This window comes from Thermobia domestica, chromosome 15 (assembly GCF_964235325.1).
Source record: "Thermobia domestica chromosome 15, izTheDome1.hap1.1, whole genome shotgun sequence".
NCBI lineage: Eukaryota > Metazoa > Arthropoda > Insecta > Zygentoma > Lepismatidae > Thermobia > Thermobia domestica.
In genome coordinates this window covers 23,954,111-23,977,510 of record NC_137468.1, presented here as the reverse complement: position 1 = coordinate 23,977,510, position 23,400 = coordinate 23,954,111, and the positions used below count along the sequence as shown (strand labels likewise).

The window sequence follows — 23,400 nt, the reverse complement described above, 5'->3', positions numbered from 1 at the left end:
GCAATCTTATCTCGAAATATGATACTTTGTGAAGAATATTGACCTGTCAATAGTGACCTGTTCTAGTATTTGTATCTAGAAATTTTGTAGGTCACGGTTCCGAGAAAATTTAAAGCATTACTTGAAGCATGACAAGATTAATGTTGTGTAGGGGAATAGGAGTTACGATTATAGCAACTTGGTCAATAATAAAGTCAAACACATATTTACCTCATACGACGTGACGTACCACGAGGATCTAACCTTAGCTGCTAGTCGGAGTGTAAAGAGAGCGAATTCTTGTGTTTTTACCCTGTATATACAGAATGGATAGGTTTGCTGGCCGGGCAACACACGAGAAACGGGTAAGGGAAATGAATTACATAGAATAAACTTGTTGTAACGTGATTGGTTAGTGAGGTGGGTCAGATGTGCTTTGTTGTATTACTAATTTGCGTGATTCCTCATCCAATAGCAATTGCATGCAATATGTACACAATTTCTATTTATTGATAATATCTTCCTTTTTTTGCGTATGGGTGTGAATCCAAGTACAGTTTAGATCATTTGTTAAAATAATAATGCAACGTTCTTGCTATAAGGGACGAAATTTTAGTTCATTCCATTTAATAAATATTCCATGTTAATTAATTAACTAACTTATAGAAATCCTTTTGTCAAGAAACTGCATAAATGCAATCATATTTCCGTGCTCAAAAACCAACCAAGAAGAATCAGGTCTCTTGTTGTAAGAACAATAAAGATTCTATACATATAAAATTATCGATTAATGATCCCAATAACAGTAACAACTATCAAAATCCAAAATATCTCTTACATAATGTTCTAAATGTAAAAATCTTTAAATATTAGTATGATTAAAACAGTTCTCATGTATACAAAGGATTTCCGCGTATAGTGTGCTTTTCTATGATCGATTTCCTAATCGGAAACATCATTGTGAAACCACGTGTTCTTTCACATCATCGTTTACACTACGTGGATCAAATATGAAAGACTTTCAGAAGATAATACAGAGTTAAAACGATACATTTATATACACGCTGCACTTCGTTATGAGATGCGACAGAATGATAAATATGTTTGACATGCAAGCAAGAAAGAAAAATATATATATACATAAAAAACAGGAAATCCACAACATGAAGAAATCAGTTATATACGTCAACAGCATGGCACCAATCAGTATTGTGTTTTTTCGGATGGTGACTTATTTTTAACATGTTGAATAATACATCCAATACAATGCACAATACCTGGCATACAGTCAGCTTAGACTGGGCCTTTGAACACAAAAGCGAAACAATCAGTGAAACGACAACAAAACTGGTCACCAATGTATCATTATGATAATTAGAGTAACTTGGGTAAAGATGCCCCACTTTTTCATTATTTCCCATTTTCCACTCCTGCGATTGAGGTAAGATGGTTGAATTTATGATCAATTAGAAGATTGATGTCTTGTTTGTATTATCTCGAAAGACAATTTTATTTCAGTAAAATTAAGAACTTAAATAAACAATTTACAGAAACCTTCAAGTGGGACATCTTCGGCATGCATATGGGTAAAAGGAATCAGAAATCAGAAAGTGCACCTGCCATGTCCATGGCTACCTTATTATCTTTATAAGAAAGCAAATTTAGTCTATAACGACCATAGGCGTAACTAGAGGTTGACATAGGGCCAGGACATCCACAGAAGCAAAGCTGCGTCGCTCATAATTATTTTACTTGACGAAAATTACGTGGTAAGTTTATCTTAATTCACGCATATCCATTGCTATTTTCAGAAGAAAGGGGCCCTGTCCCCCAGCAAAATATCCTAGTTACGCCAATGAAAGCTAGAAGTACGTTTCAATTCATATATTACTTTTTAAGAAGTTTAGCAACTAAGAAATATAATGACAAGGAAGTATAAAGTAAGGAACAATTTATTTGCATAAATTATAGATCTTGGGGGATTCTTCCCCCTAAGCTTCCTGTTTACGCAATTCTGCACGTTTACGCATAGAACAGGCGATTTTTTTGAAAACGGTTGTAGGTATTTAGTGTATTAATTGCTTTGTGGATGGCTTATTAAATTACGTTTACTCGTGAAGGGTTGAGATTTCATTATCATTGTTGTAAATACTATTAATTATTATCGAAGTCTAGTATTACAGAATTGCTCCAATTTACCTATTTAGAGCAAATAACAGTCAGACCAACCTTGTATTTTCTATGTTTTTACTTTGCTCTCAAAACCCTATAAAAATATGGAGTGGAAATGTGATTTTATGTGAGTTTGCTGAATGGCTATTTTATCTATTTTACTTTTGAAATTTTCATTAAAGATCTAATGGCTCAATTTACCTTAAAATAATTTTTTGATACGTCATTTTTTTTTAAATGTTAGTTACATTTTTTGCAAAAATATTCTGTAGATTATTTTGTTCAGTACTTATTAAAATACCTATATTTTGTTTCAATCTAGACCGATTATATTTTATTATTTCTCAATCATTCACAAATAGCATTTTTTCTTACAGCTGCCAAGCAGTCTTAATTATTGTATGTGATTATAATAAATGTTTTCCGTAGTGGACTATAGAAACACTAATTTATCTGGACTGCATTATATCGGACAATTTGTGTATCCAGTCACACTAAAAAAATATATTACATAAAGTATTTTTTTTTCTATTCAAGCTAGTGACTTTATTTAAATAAAAAAGAAAAAAATATTATTTCGCCCTCGGATAATGTGGTACTGTTTTAATCGATTGGTAACATTGTGTTCTTATATAAGTGACATATTCTAAGCTAGTTTTAACGTGAATTCTTGTTTGTATCTTTACTTGAAAAGCTCGCTTATACATTGCAAGAAATAGCAACTGACCGCTTCTTGCCATACAACTGGAAAGCAAATGACTGTTCAACTGGCAACGCTTTGCAAGTTGGAATCACGTAGACAGTGGCGCCAATTGTCCCTCTAGTGTTAAAATAGTAACTCTATGTTTCTAGTAGTCAGCGGTTCATATTGCAAGTTCGTGTTACCATTGTCATAGTACTAAAACTTATGGTCTATCAGTGTTTTCGCTCCATATGTCTATGCCATGTAACTCACACGAGACTATGATCGTCGACACAAGCTGTAGAAGGTGCTGCTACAGTTTCTCCAACAATTACACTGCATTTGCACGACCGTTCTGAGTGACAATCTGCTTCGGAATCTGTGACTGAGAGTTTTCTTCTGACCACTATTCCTCTTCATGTCACTTTTGTAGGGCATCATCACCACGAACACTGCCATCCCTCGCGACATGTACGCAACACACTTTCGTTACGCTCGCACCATATAACCGAACGCCAACAATTTGCCCTCTTTTTAAATGAGAGTGGTCGCCTATTTTACACTATCACCGCCTGATCAAATCAATGTACACAGCCGTTCTAGTACTTCTCGTGTAGCATGGAATTTACCTTAACATACTATCACCAACAGGCAGCGTTGCGGTTGTCGTCTGTATGTTGCAACCGAGATATCGTACGTGTTCACAACTCCAGGTGTTTCTATGAACCATTCATGGATTATTTAAAATTTAACACCGGACTTAGCATCAAGAAACGTTGAGCTCCAGTTAGTCTAATATAGGGATCACAACGTTGAGTTGATTTTGAGTTTAACGTTCCTTTCAGGATCGAAGCTATATAAGACGGGACCTATTGATTAACGTTGAATCTGAACATGAGCTCTAGCCGGGAGTCGAACTCAGGTCTCCTACGCCAAAGGCGTGTACGCTAATCGGGATCAGAACGTGTATGGACCTGCTGCTTGGTTAACCAGGTCTCCAATTCCAGTGTCTCCAATAGCAAATTTTAAATATACTTTCGGATAATTGATATTAAACTAATGATAAAAGCATCATAAATCCTATTTTGTGTTATTACGAATTATAATAAATCAGACAGTCATTATTCTTTTTGACTTACTTGTATTCAAATTTGAAGAATTTAATAAGGAAAGAATGTAAATATCCTGAAAATTAGGCTGCCTCAAGTCTCAACCTGGCCCTTAATGAATTATTGTTGCCCTGTGTTATGTTCAGGTGACGTTGTTTATAAGAGAAAGGAAACTAATTCAAATAACATTTGAATTTTAAAAAATAATCTTTATTGATAAAATACAGTAATAGTACTAAAACTTATTGTCACACTTTCTTGAGTTAAACATATGAGACTGATCTGATTTTTTAAAGAAAGTGTCATGATTCACACGTAGGTAAGTTGACCGTGAAAAAGACGTTCATCTCAATAAGTGAGGCGACTACGACAAATGCAATGTACACAGTTAAGTGTACTAGACCTCCCTTCCAGCCTAGAGAGAATTTGCTCAAGGCAAAAGTGATGTAGAATATAAACAATGTTGACATGAGTGCAATAGAATTATATTCTAGTCCTCCTGAATTGATGATCACGTGACCACTTTGCAGAATTCCAGTCTTGATAAACCAGGGTAAGCCAAGTCCCAAGAGAATATCGAAAGTGTTGGAACCCAAAGAGTTGCAGATGCCCATTGAGCCAAGACCTAAAGGACAAATAGAATAATACTATTGATTATACATAGAAAGTATTGCATATAACCGCACTGCTACATCATACATTATACCATAAAAATCATAATATAAAATCAAAGTTCACGCTCAAAGAGCTTGATGTATGGATGATTGCCGCAGTAACTGTTCACAAGAATATTTATTGTCGCACACGTTTTCCACATTTTTCTCTTCCACCTGACCTTCTACCTCTATTAAAATTTTCATTTGGCCCCTGTCTGGGCGGCGATCGCCACCTAGCCACCTGGGCTAATCACGAGGAAGCTGACTGAAATGAATGAAAAATCTTTGTTAATTGTATTATTGTTTTAAAAAATCATTAATAAACGAGAAATGTCTCCATTTGTCTATAACGCTAACTCCTAATAGTTAACAATCCGCGTGCTGTGTCGCTACCTGCGCCGCTTGTCTGACGCCGATATATGTCGCTAACGTCTAGGCAATCCAAAACTATTCTAAGGATTTAATTGCAATCAAATATTGCAATGTACATTTTAATAATAACAAAAAAGAATAGGAACTGTATCCATATAGATCGCTTGAATGCCATATGGTCTAACTCCAAAATTGAAATTTAAAGTTTAAATTCCAGAGTTATGGTTAATGTAGTCAGCATAACAGATATATAAATTATTCATGAGAAATACAATTTCAAATTTCCTTCTGTTGGAAAATTTCAATTTTGGAGTTAGACTCCAAAATTTCAATAAAATGGGAGTAGTTTCATAATTAACTGTTTACAAAAATCTTTTAGAAAATATATCCATCTATTGAAGTGAATAAAAATATTACTCCTTTTTTTTACATTATTTGGAATTAGAGGCCACTTGACATCTAACTGGTCCACATTTAGATTTGAGCAGTAATATACATGTTGGAACACACACACACACAAATGATATTGAGGTAATACTACTTGTTGAGTCGTGTTTGGTAATTGGGGTCAAATTTGACACCATGGTATCTTTAGCGTATTTTTTTTCTTGGTACCTTAGCTGTGGGAATCAAGGATGTTATAAAATAGAGGATCTCCCATATGATATCTTCATCCTATTAACTCAATGAAACCAAGAAACAACCGAGCATCTGTCAGAGCACCGACTATGATTGGCTACTCTCGTTTCCGCCATGAATGATGGCTCAAAACATCGCGATCTTATTGGATGGAGTGGGCAGAGTGGGAGTGGCGAAACTGTGACGTATGGCTTCAAGATTTTGTTGTATAGACAGAACCTCTATTTAAGAACATCCTTGGTGGGGATATTATTAAAAAACAAGAGGAAGAAATTAAATTTAAACAATTAGAATTTTTGATTAAGTACTGTTTTAACCTATAGTGAAGGGCTACGGTGGCTCAGTGGTAGAGCGTTCACCTCTGCTGCATGGGGTTCTTGGTTCGATCCCAGCACGCGCCAAGTGAGCTTTGTGGTGGACGAGCACCGTGTGTTTCGGTTTTCTCAGGGTTCTCACGTTTCCTCCAACTTTCTTTATTCCACAATTTAATTCACTTCTAACCATCATTGTCTCCTTTAGCCTAGCCAGTATAACCGTGGAACGTAAAACCTAAAGATTTCATTACATTTTTTTAACCTATAGTGTACAGTGTCTGAAGGTTTGGAGGGAACAACTAGTTAGAATAATAATAAATCAAATGTGTATAACTTAAGATCATGTAACTTACTGAAAAATTTAAGTACTACGTAAGTTAAATACTTTTCAACCTACTCATATCTAAGTATACCATTGACAATTCTGTTGTGAACTATAATTTTATTCAATTTTTTATATCGCTATTATTAGATTGAGTCGCAACTAGGGAGAGAAAAAGAAACAAAATGGACTCCATGATATTGGAATGAGCGCAAAGACAAAGCATGAAAAGATGAATTTAACACATATTTATATATACTAGCTGAACCTGCACTCTCTAGACAGCGCATCATTCGCATATAAGCATGAATCTCATTGTCCTTCCTCACAACATCTGTACACTACCGTTGCAGACACAAGTGAAAGACGTCTTGATAAAAAAATCGGCAATGGGTACCATAAGGGGAGATTTTTTCAATATCTCGTCCGTTTGCAAGATTTGAGCCGATAGGAATTTCTAATTCATGTACGATCAGTGTTTTCTTTCTTTTTGCATGCAGTATGTAATAAGCAAATACATTGCATACTCAATTATAATATGGGTGATATATGGCGTTCACTGGGCAAAACACTCCAAACAATAAAGATTCACCTTAGACTGGAGAAATGGTTATCCTTCGATTTTCATTATCATTTGGCCATGAAACAAACGCCTAAGAGATATACAACCCCTACATACAACTATGTGATTTTGGAATGTTTAACTCGTAGGATATGATCCTTTAATAAAATCTTTAAGTTTTACGTCCCACGTATATACCGGTTATGATGCTTTACTTTTTCAAATTTCAATACTTCCACTGCACCCCTTAAAATGTAACAAAGAAATAACGGCCATTTAAAAAAATACTCAATTAGAGCTGAACAATCTACACATAATTTGCAATCTATCAGTGAAAACGGCATCTTTCTAGAGCGTGTGATTTCCAAAATATCGTTGTTAAAACAATTTGCCACAAACATAAATCTAACATTTTAATACATACATATATATATATATATATATATATATATATATATATATATATATATATATATATATATATATATATATATATATATATATATATATATATATATATATATACAAGGCCTAGCTGAACCTACGGTCTCTACAAAGCGTATTATTCACATATGAGCATGAATCTCTTTGGCATTCCTCACAACATCTGTACACGTCCCTTTACAGACAAAAGTTAAAGACGCCTTGATAAAAATCGGCAATCGGGGTATCATAAAGGAAAGATTTTTTTCGATTATTTTTTCAATATCTCGCACCATATGCAAGATTTGAGCCTACTTCCGATTGAACTTTCTAATTCATATATAATCAGTATTTTCTTTCTTATTGCATGCAGTATGTAATAAACAAATACATTACACACACAATTAATTGTTATGTCAGTGGTATATGGTGTTCATTGCGCAAAAACAATAAAGATTCATCCAGTGGCGTGGCGTGACACTTTCACAATTGTTACCGGTTGTTGATATTACAAGTATCTCTAGTTTTTTAATATCAGAGGGAGCTCCTCAGTGGCTAAGCGGTTAGCGTACGCGCGTTTGGCGCGGGAGACCCGGATTCGATTCCCGGAGGGAGCTCATGTGGTTCGGATTCCACGTTAATCAGTAGGTCCACGTCTCATATAGCCTCGCTGCTGAAAAGGGACGTTAAACTCAAAATCAACTCAACTCAATATCAGAGAATCTAGTACTTTTAGCGTTTCAATCATTTCAGACTATAGGCATTGGCAACGATTTTTTAGGGGGGAATCAAATCCCACTTCATTTACCGTTACCGCCGGTAACAGCGGTAATATGCACTACACGCCCCTGGATTCATCTTAAACTGGAGTAATGGTTATCCTTCGGTTTTCTTTATTATTTGGCCATGAAACAAACGAATAAGAGATGTACAACCCCTGCATACAACTATGTGGTGTTGGAATAAAAAAAAATCAACATTTCCGGTGTACCTCTAAAAAATGTAAGTAATAAAGAAATAACAACCATGTTTTTTTTAATATTCAATTAGAACTGGACAATCTACAAAAAATTTGGAATCGGCCAGCGAAAACGGCACGTATCTAGCACTTGTGCTTTTCGAGATCTCATTGTCGAAAGGATTGGAGACAAACATATAAACTTTTCTTTGGAGACAAACATATACACCTAGCATTTAAATATATAGAATGAAAGGTATATTTCAGTGTTTTTAGATGATTTCCCAAGAAAGAAAGAAAGAAAAAAAAAACAGTGCGGTTGAAATTCTTAAAATAAGATGGCAATATCTCGAAATTTCTTAAGATTACAGACATGTTAGGGATATGAAAAGTGCGAGGGCGTAGGCCGAGCAAATGTGGGGGATTCTGAAGGTGAAGTCTCCAAGCTAGCCGAAGACTAGTCTAAAAATAAAAGCTCAGAAAGTGTTAACTATTTCAATCCAGCGAAAAATTGAGAATATGGTCATATTACATGCAGTAATCGCCTATTTTCCTATCATTTTCATTTTCTTTTTTTCTTTTTGTTGTAATTTTTAATATCAGCCCTTTTTCATGACATGCGCCTCGTATATTCAACTCTTTTACTGTTACATGAGAAAAAAAACAGGGGCGTCATTTAGGGGGCAGAGGGGGGGCACCCAAGAGTTTGAGGAATACATATACTTTAATGGATGCTCTACTAATATCCCAGTACAAAACGTGAAAGTTTTACGTCGGTGGTGCTCTTGTCCCCCCCTAAGCGAAGTCTGAAATGACGCTCCTGGAAAAAAACCTTCCGTTAAACATACCTTTCTTTGCCACTATGACGCTGCTCACCACTTCAGGTACACTTGTGCCAGCAGCGAGAAAAGTAAGTCCCATCACTGAGTCAGGAATATTAAACGTGTCTCCTGGAAATTGAAATATTCATTTGTATTAATAAAATAACGAACTATCATACTGATAATTTATAGTATATCCTTGTTCGTTTAATAACAATAATGATATTTCTTATTATAAAAGGGAAACGTCTCGGTTTGTGAGTAATACTTATTTCTAAAAGTTAACAGTCTCGTTAAAGACCCTGTTATCTCGCTGCCTGTCTGACGCCAATAGATGGAGTTAGCCTCCAGTTAGTTTGAAAAGTTACAGCAATTCTAGCAATTTCAAAGTCCCATTTAAATTGCACTATTACTTCAAAATAGGACAAGGGCCATAACATTTAGATTTGAGCATTAATATTTTATGTATTTCTAGAGTAATTGAGACGATCTAGTTGCAACTTAAAATGTACTGTTTCACGTAAATGTCAGTGGCAGATATAGAAGGTAAAAACTGGGGGGAAATCAAAAGCCACACTATCATATGTATATCAAGAGTTTACTATGAACTTTCAAATCTGTCTTTAACATTGGAGAAGGGGGGTAAGGCCGTTCCCATAAACTTTTTTTAAGCGATGTTCAAAATATTTATGAAGATGAAAAACAATGCTGTGAAGATCAGGGGAGCAGAGTGTCTTCAACAAGGAGGGCGGGCAGATTTGAGGCTAATTCTGCGGGACATCAATTTTATCTCACTTTTCTTTGTGGCAGTCGGACACAAATCATCACATCTATCCCCCCCCAAAAAAAAACACATTTCAAATCGGATTATTGGTGGGGCCAGTCCCCCCAGTTCCAAGATTGTAGGGGACATGCCCCCTCATTCCCCGGGATTTGCGCCAGTGTTCAAAAGTATATAAATAATAGTTTCAATTACTTTTGTTACTAAAAAAACTGGGGGCTTAAGCTCCCTAGGCCCAAGGCTAGATCCACCACTGTTAAATGTAAACTGAAATGTTAAGAAAAAGTAGTAAGTTAAGTGTAAACAATTAGAACTTTAAGAACGATTTTAATCTATAGTGTTCAGTGGAAAGAAAATAATAATAATAATAATAATAATAATAATAATAATAATAATAATAATAATAATAATAATAATAATAATAAGAAATCAAAATTATACCGAATTTCTTTTCTGAAATAATCTAAAAACAGTCCTTATACGACCCGCTCGGGAGAGTAATACTCCCGGAAGTACGTTTCTCCGCGCGCTACTCTAGCCAGCTGTTTTACGCGCTATCCTAGCTAGTTGTTTTAAGTTGGTCACAAAATTTATATCATGAAGTACAAGGGGAACAGAACGACCCCTATATCATAGAGTACAAGGGCATAAGTACTACAACTACTTATCTACACAAAAATAAATAAATCACTTTTTTAAGTATTATTTTCATATTATTTTAATTTAATAAGTGTTATAAAAATGTAAAAGATTTCCTCGGGCCGGGTTTGAACTCGCGCCAAAAGAGACTTTCATTACGACAGCAGCAAGTGTGTGATTTCTGCTATTTTAATGCAACGTGGCAAGAAGTGGATAACGCCAACCAATCAGAACTGTGTTTCTCGTTTCTGCTTCCGCGACCATTACTCTCCCGAGCTATTACAGATCTCTAAATATCTCTAATTAACCCCCTGCATGATATAAGGTACGCTGTAATAACGAATACAATATAAATAGCAGCTGAAATATTTGCAGTCTAACAATAAAATGCGAAAATGACTAGATATTTCACCATTCAATTAAGATTGCTCAAAAGACGAAGACTTGCATCATAGGATCGTTTAGCAATTTGGAAATCATATCGTAGGAGGAACAAGTACAGAATAAGTTAGTAATAGGAGAATTGTAGAGACAAGACATATTTGACATTTGTAACTTAACAGAAAAGAAAAAATCTTCACAATACAGCAGTCAACTTTTGTAGGTTATTACATTCAATAAAATGCAACAACCACTCATAAGTTAGTGGAGATAAGTTAGAAAGAGATAAGTTAGACAAAAATTTAATGACACACATGTTGACAAAAATGCCAACATCTCCAGACATTTCTATACCATGATAGCAAAACACGATTAGCCGTATTCATTCAGAGATGCATTGATTGGGCGGTATTCAGAGAGAATTCGTTAATCGAAGGTTAGTCATAGACTAGTTAGTGGCATACTAGCTCTATACTGGCACTTTTTGGTATTTAGAGTCTACTTTGAGTACAACTAAAATGTTGATTTGGATATGATTTTTTAACTTATATAACCCCAATGCCGGGTGAGAAAAATTAATGTGGCAACTACGGAAAAGTATATGAGCGCATGCGTAGCCCGTAAAAATGAAAATACATGAAATACGAAATGTATTGCACGCTAAACCGTGGGTAAAAGATTAGCCTCAGCTCTAGATTGATTAGTCACATGTGATTAACTTCGTCAAATACTACGTCCTAATCAGAGACTCCGAATACAATTTCGATAACCATGCGTTAGCCAACCCCGTAGTATGGCGTTAATCAGACGTCAAAACGGCCCATTGTGATTAGCGTCGTACTAAGAGTTTGACTAACGTATAATGCAAGGTATGTCCAAAAAGTATCAGATGTTTTAAAATAATAAAAAAAAAGTAACAGAATGAACAAACAAAATTGTATTATATACATTTAAAAGGTACACTCTTAAGCTATTTTTCCACTTAATCGTCATGCAAATTAAGGGACTTATTATAACGTGGCACAAGTTTTTCAATACCGTCGTGGTAGAAATTTGCCGCCTGCAATTTCAACTACTGGCTTACATTGGCATGCAGTTCGGCGTCAGTATCAAAGCGTTGTGTAGCGAGCCATGTCTTCATCGCTGGGAAGAGATGGTAGTCGCTCGGCGCCAAATTCGGGCTGTATGGTGGGTGATCGAATACTTCCCATGCAAAACCACCTAAGGGCTCTCGGGTACGCTTGACCGTGTATGGACGTGCGTTGTCGTGAAAAAAAAAACAACACTTTCGCGCTAAGTTTCCCTGGCGCTTGTTTTGAATCATGCGCCTCAATGACTTGCGTTTTTTGTCAATAAAAACCTCACCACAGAATGCACCTCACAAGAGGCGGGATTTTCTATTGCAGTACATATGTAACACGTCATAGAGCGTCACAATCATCACACTACTGCAGCTGGATGAATACTGAGTGTGCCAATGTTTCGATACCAAGATGGCGAATCTAGCCCCGCCTACTGCTGCGGCAAGTGAAAACGTCTGGGATTTCATGGACAGACCTCGTACTAACTTCCGTATTTAGAAACACATTGCTTATGGTATCCTAGGAGTTTTATCGAAAAAGGCCGTTTACACATTTATCGAAAAGGCCGTTATCGAAAAAGGTCCCAAACACGTTTAGGAAAAATCAAGACAATATTATCTCACCTTTATCTCCTAATCGTTTGGACAACCCTGGATAAAAGTCATGGCTTACCTTTTTTGATATAATTCGTGGAAAATATAAGCAATGCATTTTAAAATACGGAAGCAACCACCATGTGTTAGTCAGTCCCAGTATGACACTAATCACACATGAAAACCTCTCTGAATAAGGTTGAACATGTCATTTTTACAGGAAAGCAAGTTTCAGTCTTATGAATTATATCGATACGAATATGGCAAAAACATGACACATCATTTTTGGAACCATTTTCTAATATTTCACTCCAGTAGTTGGTCACACTGCCATGCTGGAACTCTCTCTCTCTCTCTAACTAACTCTATGGCCTATGAAACCCGGAGGTTCAGTGCCGCGTTCACAAAAGCTCTCCACTGACTTCTATCCTTAGCTAATTGCATCCAGTTTCTACTTTGTATTCCTATCTCTGCGAGATCCCTCTTAATATTGTCCTCCCATCTGCGCCTAGGTCTTCCTAATGGTCGTTTTCCTATGGGTCTACCAGTCAAGACTTTGAAAGCGTTTTTACTTTCTTCCATTCTAGCTACATGATCTGCCCACCTAAGCCTCCTAGACTTGACGACCCTAACAATGTTGGGTAAACCGTATAAACTATGTAGTTCCTCGTTATGAAGCTTCCGCCATTCCCCATTCTCGTTCCTCTTGGGTCCGAATATTCTTCTCAGGATCCTGTTCTCAAATACTTTCAGTCTATGTTCTTTCCTCAGAGTAAGCGACCATGTTTCACAACCATACAGAACAACAGGCATGATTATCGTTTTATATATTTTAAGCTTCAAATTCCTCGACAAAATTCGCGACGACAAGAGATTTTGAACCGAATAGTAACACGAATTCCCTGCTTTTAGTCGACATTTAATTTCTTCGTGAATATGATTTTCGTCTGTTAATATTGATCCTAAATATTTGAAAGTATCCACTTTATCAAAAGCATTATTTAATATTTTAACGCCTCCACAATTTGCCGTATTACGGTCCCGACGCACTTCCATGTATTTAGTTTTCTCTGCATTTACTTCTAAACCCATGTTCCTGCAAGCGTTTAATAAGATCTCTGCATTTATTTCTACTGTTCTCCTATCATCCCCTATTAAATTTACATCATCAGCATATGCCATAACCTGGTGAATGCCGTTCAACTCTAGGCCCTGGTTGCTATCTTTGATTTTCCTTATGGCGTATTCCAGCACAAAGTTAAATAATAATGGCGACAACGCATCTCCTTGTTTCAGGCCATTCTCGACGTGGAAGCTCTTGGACAAAAATTTTCCTACCCGGACTTTGGGATTCACTTAAACATATCTTAATTAATCTAATTAGCTTTCTCGGTATTCCAAGTTCTGTAAGAACGTTGTAAAATGTTTCTCTCCTAACCGAGTCGTAAGCCTTTCTAAAATCAATAAATAGTTGATGTACCGGGGTATTGTATTCCCACTTCTTTTCGAGTATTTGGCGAATGGTAAATATTTGGTCGATAGTTGATCGATTTCGTCTAAATCCGCACTGATAATCTCCAATAATTTCATCTGCGTATGGGGTCAATCTTGCTAACAGAATATTTGAAAGGATTTTATAGGATGTTGACAGAAGAGAAATGCCTCGATAATTATTACAGTCAGTTTTGTCGCCTTTCTTGTGAATTGGAACAATGATTGATTCTTTCCACTCTTGTGGCAATTCTTCCTTGTTCCAGATAAGGAGAATGAGTTTGTGTATCTTGTTCCACAATTTTTCGCCTCCAGCTAAAATTAACTCAGCCGGAATTTCATCTACACCCGGAGATTTGTGTTTCTTCAATTTCTTTATAGCGGCTTCCACTTCTATTCGATTGGGTTCTGGAATATACGGTTCTGCGGTGTGTATCTCCTTTTCTCCACGCACATTACTTTTTGGCTGCGTGTTCAGCAAATCGTCAAAGAAATCCTTCCATCTATTTAAGAGGCTATCCGTATCGGTGAGAACTGTTCCGTCAGATTTCTTTAATATATAAGCACGAGGTTGATAGCCTTTCTTAAATTCGCTGATCCCCTTATACATGTCCCGAATATTTTTATTTTTACTATTATCTTCAAGTTCCTTAATTTTAGCTTTCAAAAAATCCCGTTTCTTTGTTCTAAAAGTTTTGGAAGTTTCCCGCCTGATATCTGCGAAATTTTGTGTAGTTGTTTCATTCGGATTTTGTAGCCACCGTAATTTTGCCTGTTTTCTCTTCTCTGCTAGTTTAATGCATTCTTGGTCGAAACATGGTTTGTTCCTACGTATTTCCGCATGTCCCAATTTTTCTATTGCTGAGCTTTTAATGCTATCTCTAATTTCAATCCAAGTATCCTCAACACTAGTGCACTCCGAGTCTTCTAAAACCGCGAATCTATTCGAAACTTCAATCTGGTATTCCTCTCTTACCTGGCTCTCTTCTAATTTCTTTAAATTAAATCTCTCCGTTTTCGGACATTGAATATTACCTTTATTCAACGATAATCTCTCCCGTATTATCGCTACTACCAGGTAGTGATCAGTGTCACAATCAGCCCCTCTAAACGACCGGACGTCAATTATGCTAGATTGTCTTCTTCTATCTACTAAAACGTGATCAATTTGATTATGTGTTTTTCCGTCTGGTGATGTCCAAGTGTATTTATGAACGTCGCGATGTGGGAATTTTGTACTCTTCACGATTAGGTTTTTGGATGTTGCAAAGTTCACGAGTCTAACACCGTTGTCATTACTTTCCTTATGCAGACTTTCGTTCCCTATAATCGGTTTGAAAATATCCTCTCGTCCTACTTTCGCATTGAAATCCCCTAATAGAATTTTCATATGGTATCGCGGGAGTTGGTCAAATATCCGTTCCACTTCTTCGTAAAAACTATCTTTTATATCGTCACCCTTATCTTCAGTTGGAGCATGTACATTTAAAACAATAATATCACACCACCGTCCCTTAAGAGTAATAAAAGAAAGTCTGTCAGTAACAAATTCAACCCGTTTAATTGCTGGTAATATTCGTTTGTGAACGAAAAACCCTGTTCCTAACTGGTGATTTTTATTTCCTTCCCCGTAAAAGAACGTAAAATTTCCGGAATTCTCAGATCCATTTCCTTCCCACCTAACTTCCTGAACTCCTACTAAGTCCATCCTGTATTTCTCTAACTCACTCGTTACAGATTTTAACGCGCCTGCCCTATAAAGACTTCTAATATTCCATGTTCCAAATCTCATGTCCATTTTCTTTTGCTGATGTCGTGCCAAGTTATCAGTCCTTGTCCGAGGCTTTTGTGAATGTTTCTGAACAAGTACCTTTTTTTTACAGGATGAGGGTGTTAGCCTTACCCAAACCCCCAAGCTGGAGGACCACTCCTAGTCGTCTGTCCGCGACTGCTTATTCAGTATATTCGCAGCTAACCTCTATATCTAGAGGCCTTCTCCTCGATCCGCAACCTGAGGACGCGCCATGCTGGAAAAAGTTGATAATTACTTAATTAAAAATTTCCTATTACGTTTTCACCAGTGAAGTGAAAGAATTCAAAATTTAATCCAAAAAAGTTGTATCGTGCTCTCTTGTACAAATGTATATCATATTTGGTCATCTCGTATAGAAATATTGGACCTTGTCTCCACCTTTAGAATACGCATTTTTTATCAAAATGAATTATAAAAACCTAGTTCAAGATAGGTACTAACTATGCTTAAAAGATCAGTTAGAATTGTTCAACCGTTTCTTTGTTGTGATGTAATAGACAACGCCGATTTCATTTTCGTCTTTTACGTATTTTTCCTGAAAAATCAAGGACAAAGATGACAAAACATGACATGGCTACTTTTACAGGAGGGCAAATTGCAATCTTATGAATGAAATTTAAAATACTTTCAGCCATTTGTGAAAACGAAATATATTGGAAGGATCTACATGTGCTCCCAACACTACGTGTTGCTGTAAAGAAATGTCAGTCGATAACACGAAGAATACACCGTCAACAATCGACAAGTGACGGAGATGAATGAAATCAGCAACATTTCTGGATAGAAGGCTCCAATACATCGCAGATGGCATCAATCTCCACCGATTGATCATCATTTTTACTCTCTACGACGCATAGTCTCTGAGAATTCCTTTATCCTTACCACTGTCTAAGACGCTTGCTCTCTGAGAGTTTCTTTATCTTACCATTCTCTAGGACGCCTGGACTCTGTGAGCTCCTTTATCCCAACCACTCTTTAGGACGCCTGGTCTCTGAGAACTATTTTATCCTTACCACTCTTTAGGACGCTTGGCCTTTGAGAGCTCCTTTGTCCTTATCACTCTTTAGGACGCCTGGTCTCTGAGAGCTCCTTTGTCCTTATCACTCTCTAGGACGCCTGGTTTCTAAAAGTTCCTCTTGCTAGGACGCCTGGTCTCTGCAAACACCTCACCACTCTTTAGGATGCCTGGTCTCTTGGTTCCTACACACTCAATAACAAACCACCAAATGTCCAAGAGGAACTTATATTTGAACTGTAATTATTACTACTACTATATACAAGAAGAACTTTTGTAATAAAAGATGGTTGGGAAAATCCAAACTTTCCTGTGTACTATTTTTAGCTCTGCTCTAAAAGACATAATTTTACAATATACTGTATATTACTAAATAGAGAATTCTTAGTGAAGCCATTACCAACTCTTTCCAGCGTATACAATAGATCTAAGTGTGGCGAACTACCAGGGTGAAAAATCAGAAAATGGCCCAAAAAAATTATATACCATGTTTTAGCATTCTCGTATAGACTTTTATTGATTGTAAACGATCCTACGACACTTGTAGAATAGTTGGTAAAATAAACATTAACTATTCAAATATATTGTCTGAAAGTCATGATAAACTGTTTGTATATTCATTGAAAGGCTATTTGTTTACTTATTTGCACCAATATTTGTGCCATTCAAGTAAACATATTTTTATGATTAGTTACACAGATTTATGGGGCCTTATGCATAGTCGTTCTGACGCGTAATTAGTGCCATACTAAAGAGTTTGACTAATATATGTTTCCTGCAGTAGTCAGACCTTTAGTATGACGCTAATCATACGTCAAAACGACTCTGCATAAGGTCTATGATGTTTATCTGTACATAAGGTAACATTTTAGACAAGAGTGCCAATTCCTAGAATTTTAAAGAACGTGTTGGAGAGTTCTTAGTATGTTTTAGTAACGTATTATTTTTAGTACATATATTAATAGAATGTCACATAAGTGTATTAGTAATACCTTAAAATGTTTTACTTTTTAAATGAACATCTACCTGCATTAATGCTCGTATATAGGTGTTTCCTAGAGGTATCCTATTCGGACGCCATGTGTCGAATACGACACATAAAATTAGCATTGTTTGTCTTGATACAGCGACAACATGGCACATACGACACGAATATTTTGCTTCTCTTCCTTGTCGCAAGAGTAGCCTTGCATTTGATAGAAGCTTGACAATTGAAGAACGCTTTCCGTTGGTCCTGGGTAGTGTTTTTGGGGGAAAGAAAATATTGCAGAAACCGAAAAATGACACGATTATTTATCTTTAATATGTTATTTTTTGTAATACATGTTCATTTATCTTGTTAAAGCCTTGGAAATAAATATGCTCAACCAAGTGATCTGTTTTTCAACGGAAACACTATTTCTTCTCAGAGAGGTGTACAACAAGGTGATCCCCTGGGCCCAGCACTTTTCGCTATAACCATTCACTCTTTAGTTAAATAACTGGATACCGAATTAAACATTTGGTACTTAGACGATGGAACAATTGGTGGTGAACCCGAGATAGTTCTTTCATCTTTAATAGAAATAAGAAGGTATTACTTCTTGGCTTGCGTCTTAGGTGTCTTGGAACAAATGAAACCGCATTCGACGAAATCTTTAGAAGATTTAATGAGGCTGCACCAAACATACGCCCTCTAACAATTCAGAATGATTGTCTTCTAGGTGCTGCTCTCACGTCGGACGCACTCACTAACGTGCTACTTAATAAAATATCTACTTTAAAATTGTTCTTGTCTCGACTTCCCTCAATTTCAGCCCATTCAGCCTTTTTCCTTTTACGAGCATCTTTATCAATCCCTCGCTTAACCTATTTTTTACGATGCTTTCCATCTTGACATGAGAGTTCTTAGCTGGAAAGATATGATACTGTCCTTGAATCAATTCTGAACTGCTCCTTAAATGACGACTCTTGGACCCCTGTTGGTTTGGGCGGTCTTGTTATTCGACGAGCTGTGGATATGGCGATTCCTACATTCTTAGCGTCATACCACGGATCTCTGCGTTTAATCGAAGCTCTCCTTCCACAGGGTTATTGTTTGGACCCAGATGGTTCAGTTCAGGAAGGCTCTAATAAGTGGGCAAACTTAGCAGATACAAGCCTTCCGGAGATTAACAAAAAGTGTTATCAGTCATCTTGGTATACACCAATTGCATGTCAATTACATAATCATTTGTTACAATCTGTTGTTGTTCCGGAAGATAAAGCCAGGCTTCTTGCTGCCTCGTCTCCCGAAGCGGGTGCATGGTTGATGGCGATACCTTCTCCGCCTTTAGGCCTTCATTTGTCAAATGAAAGCTTTCGAATTGCTGCAGCCTTACGTTTAGGCTTAGTAGTTTGTGAGCCTCATCGCTGTCCAGCTTGTAGGGATGAGGTTAACCAACGTGGCCTGCATGGCCTTTCATGCATGAAGAGCGCTGGTAGATTCGCCCGACATTCCTCTGTAAATGATATAATACTACGAGCCCTCAACACAGCTGGATTTCCTTCAATACGGGAACCTTCTGGTTGCTGTCGTTCGGATGGAAAGCGACCGGATGGGATGACACTGGTTCCATGGATGAGAGGTAAATGTTTATTGTGGGACTTCACATGCGCTGATACATACGCTCACTCAAGTCTCCCTCTGTCAGTAATGAACGCTGGAGCTGTTGCTAATCGCAGAGAAGCTGAAAAGCAAAGAAAATACAACCTTCTCGCAAAGTTTGTTTTCACTCCAATCGCTATTGAAACCAGTGGTGCTTGGGGTGCAAGAAGTCTTGAATTCATTAGGGAGATAGGAAGACGCATTTCTTGTTTCCGGCGAAGTTCGCTCCACATCTTATCTAATACAGCGCATATCCGTTTCTATCCAACGTGGTAACGTCTCGTCGGTCCTTGACACTTTACCACCTGACAAGGAACTGGATGAGGTGTTTATACTCTGAGAAGAATTGTTTTATATATAACAGTTCCTGGACAATAGTTTTTCTTTTGACGTTATAATTACATAATTATTTCTGATTTAATATTTCTTGTTTTCGATCACGAATCGACATTAATATGTTCTTTAACTTTCAAATATTATTTTTAATATAAAGAAACAATTGTTGTAATGTTGATTATTTTGCCGTATTATGAATATGTTACCGTATTTTAGGTATTTGATATTATTGTTATATTCCATAGATGTATTAAGTATCTAATACACATACGCGTACGCATAGGGAAGGCAAGGAGGACAGACCACTACCAGAACATCGTTTCTTACTTTTTATTTGTAGAGTTCCAATGTGTCATATATGACACACATGATTGTCACTATTCTGTGCAAAAAAAAATGTTATTTCTCTTAGGCTAGTTTTAGACGGAAGGATTTATCCTAGCATTTCTCGTAGCAGATGTGCTGCCAAAAATTTCATATAATATTCTATGGCATCAAAAGTATATAGTGTTTTTAAACGGAAGCATTTTGATAAGCATTTGTCGTGACGTAGCAAACAAATCACTCGAGAAGAGCGCAATTATGGCTCCGAAATTAAGCGTGAGGTAGCTAAAGCCATAGTAATTGTAACAACAGTTCTCGCTGGTCATATTAAAAAACGAAAATCACAAAGAAGTATGTGGGCAAAGAGCATCCCTACTCCAACTCGTTTTTCTTTACTACAATTCAATTTCCCACACAAAACAAAGAGCATGGATATTTGAAACAAAATCTTTCGCTTTTTTTAACACACCACGGCGCTGGAATCGGACCAGAAATGCTGGGGAAAATGCTATGAAATAGAGAAGGTTCTATAGACAAGAAATGCCATAGGATATGCCATGGCATGGGAAATGGTATAGCATTTGCTACTTTACACGATAGGATGTCGATGATACGATTTTTGCTACGAAAAATGCTACGATATATGCTCCCGTCTAAAACTAGCCTTATTCTTTGAATGTATGGAACGAAAACATTACGAAGATATGAAATTTACAAAACAAAACTATTTTGTTCTACTAGTGACACTGAAGAGGATAAGGCGAATTGTCAAGAAACACAAATGTGCTATATATGTTTCGTTTTAGAATGTTTAATGTAAATATATGTTAACAGTTGACCTATGACTTTCTCAAACAAATATATTCTGAATATGAAGTATTATATGCAGTAACTTTATCTTACAAATAACTACAATCACAAACTAACCTAAAATTGCGATCATCCACGCCGTAATATAGGAAGCCAAAGCGAGCCAAATAACACATATAAAAAATGTCAGGAGATACCATTTCCTCAGATGATGCTTACGGCAATCAGGAATTGTTATAGCAAGTGCTAACTGGATGGGCAACGTAAGTATCCAGAAGATCTTCCTTGACACTAATAAGCATGTGCCTACGGTCTTCGTTTCTATTAAGAAGAAAGAGGAAATGTGAGGTAACATGTTTATTAGAAATAAATATAAAGGTAATCAAGAAAGTTCTGTCGCTTTTTGTGAAGGTCTGTGTTCAATTGGCCCTCACACCGTGAGTTGAATGCGAATGGAGATAAAGCGAAGGTCAGTTGTTGGTGCTGATATATCAATCATACTACCTGGTTGTCGCAGTTCAGTTACAGCGTGAACGTGCGTGAGGGCAGAGTGAACATGGGATCTCCACAGAGCGTTATAAGGGTGTGTATACTGTACGAGTTCAAACTGGGGTCAAACGCCGCTTCAGCGGAGCGGAAGATATGCCAGGCCTTTGGTGAGGGTGTTGTGACTACGCGGACAGGGTAGCAATGGTTTAACAAGTTTAAGATCGGTGATGGAATACTCAAAGACGCACCACGTGCTGGAAGACTAACACATGTACAAAATAAAGATCTTCAGGCAGGAATTGAGGCGAACAGTGGCCAGACATGTAAGGAACTGGGACTACAAGTCAGTGTGAGTGGAGAAACCATTTCGCAGCATCTCCATTAACTTGGAAAGCACTACAAGTTTGGTCGATGGGTCCCACATGATTTGACTCCGGGCCAGACGATAACGCGAGCAGAAACCTGTATTTCTTTGTTGTCTCGTGTGAGGAAGGAGCCATTTCTGGACAGGGTGTTGACATGTGATGAGAAGTAGGTCCTGCAAGAAGCTGGTGCCCTCATCATTGGTTAGCATCCCATGAACAGGTTCCAAAACAGAGGAAACCAGCACTGCACCAGACGAAGATTCTCCTATGTGTTTGGTGGACTGCTCGCATCAGACATCGTGCATCGGAAACTGCTACCAGTTGGTCAGAACATCAATACAACTGTGTACTGCCAGCAGTTGAGCCATGCTCAAGAAAAACTCAAAACTCTGAAGCGAGCACTGCTGAATCGCAACTCTGGAGCGAGCGCTGTTACAGGACAACGCTAAGCCCCATGTGGCTAGGATGACCCGGGACACCATTCTACGCCTTTGATGGAAAACACGTACATCCGCCATACTCCCTGGACATTGAGCCTCCGATTATCATCTGTTCCATTCCTTAGATAATCAACTTAAAGGACGCCATTCAAATCCCTAGTAGAGGTGCAAAATGCACTTGATACCTTCTTTGCTTCACGGTCCACCGCGATGGAATCCATGGCCTTCCAGAACGTTGGCAGAAGGTCATCGATGCCGATGCTGACTATTTTTGATCTTCCAGATACGTCTTAGATGACATCGATGTTTTAAGGTGGTGGGTGAAAAAGCGACAAAACTTTCTTGCTTACCAATACAACACTTTAGCCTATTTTAGTGACAAATCTAATAACTAAGAAAAAAGTTTTCCTTCTACACTAAAATAATGTTAAAAGATGTTCAAAATAATAGCGCAATGTTAAATTTAATAAAACTTAATTCACTCAAAGAGTGTTATTTTAATTTTTACTATGGACAGGAATAGTATGACGTCATATCCTGCTCGTTGCTATGGTAATTACTATATTTATTACACAAAAACGCTAAGATTGAATTGGAATAGTGTGGCGTTACATTTTACTAGTTGGTATAGTATCGCCATGTGAAACACTTGTAAAATTGAACTATAATAATGTAACGTCACATTATAGTACAGTAAATCCTCGTTAACACGAATTCCAAGGGACTGAAAAATCAGGAGTTCGTGTTAAAAAAATTCGTGTTAACCGGGGACCCAAATTTTATTATTCGAATACATTTTCTCCATACATACGCACTACAGTATACAGACTATACATACCACTACAGTTTATTATGTATGTCATAGAAAACGCTAGAGATGGTATCGAGACGAGACTGAGTGGTCTTGATCTCCTCTCAGTTCCAAATTCGAGACAAGACCAAGACTATTCTCCGTCTTGATACCATGCACAGAATTGTATCGAGACAAGACTGAGAGTTTCGGTCTCGTCTCGATTTCGAAAAGCACGACTTGGTCTCAAATTCGAGTTAAGATCGAGATCGAGACTAGTTTCGGTCTCGGTATTATCCTCTGAAAAGTGAAAACAGTACAGTAAGTTTATTATTATATCTTCGAAGATTAAAAAAAAAGTTTCCACGCAGAAAATCCAGGTCAAGTTATAAAATTGATAACTCCGCTAGCAGGTT

At 37.1% G+C, this 23,400-nt stretch overlaps 1 protein-coding gene across 2 annotated transcripts in view; it reads right to left on the bottom strand.

Annotated features, from left to right (window-relative positions):
• Positions 1-4,157: 4,157 nt before the first annotated feature.
• The window catches only part of LOC145672121 (sodium/potassium/calcium exchanger 4-like), a 57,508-nt gene continuing 38,265 nt past the window's right edge, over positions 4,158-23,400 (bottom strand). For both annotated transcript variants that reach the window (XM_081741404.1, XM_081741403.1), the window contains 3 exons: positions 21,018-21,221; positions 9,037-9,138; positions 4,158-4,567 (listed from right to left, as the gene is read on the bottom strand). In XM_081741404.1, coding sequence (XP_081597530.1) covers positions 4,245-4,567; positions 9,037-9,138; positions 21,018-21,221 — 629 coding nt within the window. In that variant the 3' untranslated portion in view covers positions 4,158-4,244. The remainder of the gene's footprint in view (positions 4,568-9,036; positions 9,139-21,017; positions 21,222-23,400) is intronic.